A 4,341-nucleotide genomic window follows, 5' to 3' on the forward strand; every position below is an offset into this window, starting at 1 on the left:
CACCTTAAGGAGGCGTTGGGACCGTATCTTTGACCAGCCCACGCAGAGAACACAGGGAAGAGAGGGCAGTGACCTGTGCAGACCCTGTGTCAGGGACAGATAACGGGAGGTCTGACAACAGTGATTAGGAATTGGGCACCTCACACCCTTCGGTCCCATTGTCAAATACAATTGGACGTGGTGGAGCAGACAGGGCAGTGGACTGGGACTCTCGATAGTTGATTTCCTGCTACAAGCACACTGAGTTATTCCGGCCCTCTGGGATTCACAAACCCAGCTTGGCTGTTGGCAAACCCTGCAGGCACCCAAGTGTTTGCAGTAAATGGGCTGTAAGTGCCCCTGGCCATGCCCTGTGGAGCCCCACACCATGTATCTGGATGCCGAGGCCCCAGAACAACACACAAACCTGGGGAAGGAGTGTGTTCCCCTGCCTGATTCTCCTCCAGGGCCCCATCCAGCAGGTCAGGTGCCCAGAGGCTTTGAAAAATCCCACTCAGATTCCAAGTATCTGGAAACAACTGGCCATAAATTGTTGCTGAAAATGGGCAAATAAGAAGCCTGTGCGAGTGTCCTGTGTTCTGGGGCCCAGGTCCGAGGGTTTTCTTTGGATTTTCTCTTCCTTAGTATGAAGCCTGGGGATGAAATACAATCTATGAAAAAAAAGTTAATTATTCAATTTTCTAACATTGGAGTTACATGCTGACATTGCAACCCGATATTTTTAGAATGGAGGCATATGATTTTTCAGGGATGTGTGTGCCCGTCATTGTCTGAACTTTGAGCAGCCACGAGTTCAAGTCTCCCACCAGCCCAGTGAATCCCACCTGTGGAATCGGATACCGGCCCTAACAAGACTGAGGTCTCAGGTTTTGAGTGTCTCCGTCTCCACTTTCTCTCAGGGCTGTAAGAACAGTGGTACTCGACCAGGGGCACGTGTAGCCTGGGGGTACACAGAGGTCTTTCTGGGGTACATCAGCTCATCTAGAGATTTGCCTAGATTTACAACAGGCTACAGAAAAAGCATTAGCAAAGTCTAAACTAAAATTTCATACAATGACTTGTGTACTCTGCTGTATAGACTACACACTGAAATCTTTATATTCTAATTCATTTATTTCATAATTATATGGTTTCACCTTCAAAAAGAGGTGAAACTTGGAGATACACAAGACAAATCAGACTCCTGAAAGGGGTACAGTAGTCTGGAAAGGTTGAGAGAAACTGTGTAAGAGCAGGACATGAAGCCCAGTGAAGCTCAGGGAAACACGACTGGGGACTACAGCAGGCTTCAGTTCAGGCCCTACCTTAGCCCATGTTATATCTATTTTAACCCAAGGAAATTGACCGGTTAGCATGGTCCAAACTTGAATTTCCTGCAAGCTTTCCTCAGGGCCTCCTGGACCTCTTTGTTTCTCAGGCTGTAGATGAGGGGATTGACCAGGGGAGTCAGGACGGTGTAGGCGACAGACAGAACTTTCTTGAAGTCACTCAGGATGTCGGTGGTTGGGAACATATAGACAGTCAGCAGAGTTGCATAATAAATGCTCACCACAATGAGGTGGGAGGAGCAGGTGGAAAAGGCCTTTTGCCTCCCTGTGGTGGACGGGATTCTCAGGATGGTGGCAATGATACAGATGTAGGACATCAAGATAAGTAGGAACGGGACGAATGAGAAAAGCAACACGAGTGCAACAGCCAATGTTTCCATCAGGTGTGGGTCATTGCAGGAGAGTTTTAGAAGGGGAATGAGATCACAAAAGAAATGGTCAATAACGCTGGGGCCACAGAATGTTAACTGAGATATTGACAATGTTGATATGCCACTACCTATGATGCCACCTATCCAAAAGCTACCTGCAAGCTGGAGGCAGGCCCTGACACTCATACGGGCTGCATAGTGGAGTGGTTTACATATCGCTAAATACCGATCGTAAGACATCACCAACAGGAGAAGGCATTCTGTACCAACTATAGAACAAAAGAAATAATATTGTGTGAGGCAGCCAGTAAATGAAATAGTCCTGTCCCCAGTCAGGATACCAGCCAGTACCCTGGGCAGAATGGTGGAGGAGCAGCAAGTCTCCAAGCAGGACAAGTTCCCCAGGAAGAAGTACATGGGGGTGTGAAGGTGCTGATCAGCCACAACTAGTGCAAAGATCAGGACGTTCCCGGCCACGGTTGCGATGTAGATGATGAGAAACAGCAGGAAGAGAAGAGTTTGTAGCTCAGGGAGATTCCCAAATCCTCGTAGGATGAATTCTGTGAGAACCGTTTGATTCACTTGCTCTGGGTTCGCCATGCGGTCCAACTAGGGGAAAGAAACCAAAATTTACAATGGAATCTGAAGAGGATACATTTTTATCATGCTTTAGCATCAATTTACTTTCATAAATATTCCATAAGGCCCCTCATCCTGTGGGGTCAGTGACGAACCAAGACTCTGGAGGCAAATTTCCTATTTAGATCTTGGAGATTCCATTATCCACCCCTCCGGTCAGTGAAGAGATCGATGCAGGCAGAAAACCACACACACCGCTGTGTATATTGATGTCAAAACTGGCAAAGCCATTTTGTATTAGTCTTTTGTAACTTCGACAAGTGGTCCATGGCTCACCAGGGTGGACTGTGGCTTCTTGCATTGCAAACAAAATATTGGTTCAGCTAACAGCTAGCAGGCTCTAGTGGTCTCAGCCAAGAGTGGGGACAGTGATCAACATGGTATCAAAGCAGGTTATGTTAGTCTCCATCAGACAAGGTCCAGCCCTTTCCTGCTTTTATTCTTTTCCCCTTTTTTTGACATTCATCCTGGACCTCTGCAGTGAGAGAGGGAGAGAGACACATCACTAAGCTGTTGCATCACAAACTGATGCCAAATTTACACTTCACTCTCCTTACAATTTCCTTTGCCAGCATCACAACCACCTTGGTGTTTTGGTTCCTTTCCCACAGGGACACTCGCCAATTGAATCTCGTTTTGTTTCTGTCTGCAATTGACTGGTTCCTCAGTCCTGCTGTGAGTTTGCTTCCGCTCCCCGCTGGTGTTGTCTGCCAACGCGATTAACTTCACGTTCTGGGTAAAGGGGGATATGAACTCGCACAGGACCAACAACCCAATGAGCTAGCTCCCCAAATTGGCTTCCCCCCACTCTCTGATTGTACTGTTTTAATGCTATTTTATCCAACACCCCGGTCCACAGCTCATGGCTTTGCTCTCTGTTACTGAATCCCACTGTTTTTGGAAACTGAGCCACACAGCCAGCCACAAGGTAGTGCCAGTAGCGAAAGGAATCAGATATTTTCAGCCACTGTATAATTCCACTGACAATAATGGCATGTGTTTGATAAGATTTATTTTTACCGCCGCTCAGTCCTCTGTGTGGCTCATTTTCCCCAGGACTTCTAGAGAGTTATCAATTTCTCTCTTAATAATCAAACAACAATAATAAAACAGGCATTGTTAGGAAAACAATGGAACAATGTGTAGAATTAGGGGAATTATTGTCATGATTTCAGGGTAACGGCACCTGTTTTACCCCTCCATGGTCTACTCTGGGAGTTCCCAGTCAGGTCTCCAGCCGTCAATTGTCTCTGGGCAGGGGCTTTTAAGACTGCACAGATCACCGGCCTTGCACAGGGAGGTCCCCAGCAAGTGAATCTACCTAACGCCCAGCCCCACTGCATTGCTTTCTCTCCAAGGGCTACGAACAGGTATTGCCAACACTTCTGAGTTATCCCACAGCACATTTATTTTCAAGGTGAAAAGATTACCAAGGAAAAGATCATTAAAAGACAACAATCAGATTTAAAACTAACATCAAACACACCAGGAGTCACCCAGCAGCCTTATGGGTCCGAGTTGGCCCAAGCCTTCCTTGTCCCCCCGTCTTGGACAGAGATCCTGTTCATTTCTGTGTTTGCTAGGGCCGGTCTACACTTAACGCTTAGATCAACTTAGCTACATCGCTCAGGTCTGAGGACAATTTTACACCTTATGTGACTTCCCACCCACACACAGTAGATACCACTAGGTTGAGGATACAATTCTTCTGTTGACCGAGTGTCACCGTGCCTCCATGGGTCACAACTGAGAATACAAAATGAAAGACAAACTGCTGAGAAATAGGGCAGACACACCCCAAAACTGGGGGTTCTTCTCCCATAAGATATACCAAACCAGCAACAAAATAAACTTCTCTCTCACCACACTGGCTAATAAGAAATGAAAAAAACAGTCTCCTCAGGCATTTTAGGCCTTGTACCACCACTCTAGACTTAATGAGGAGGGGCTATTTAAACCATTTTCATCAAACAAAAGGGTTCTTCTGATCCCAAAGGGCCAGT

At 46.6% G+C, this 4,341-nt stretch overlaps 1 protein-coding gene across 1 annotated transcript; it reads right to left on the minus strand.

Moving 5' to 3' along the window:
- Positions 1–1,348: 1,348 nt before the first annotated feature.
- On the minus strand, positions 1,349–2,299 carry LOC135887199 (olfactory receptor 5V1-like). Its single transcript, XM_065414975.1, has one exon. It carries the CDS (start codon positions 2,297–2,299, stop codon positions 1,349–1,351), a length of 951 nt encoding a protein of 316 aa, XP_065271047.1.
- Positions 2,300–4,341: the final 2,042 nt, after the last annotated feature.

The sequence above is a fragment of the Emys orbicularis genome, chromosome 12 (genome assembly GCF_028017835.1).
Source record: "Emys orbicularis isolate rEmyOrb1 chromosome 12, rEmyOrb1.hap1, whole genome shotgun sequence".
Lineage (NCBI taxonomy): Eukaryota > Metazoa > Chordata > Testudines > Emydidae > Emys > Emys orbicularis.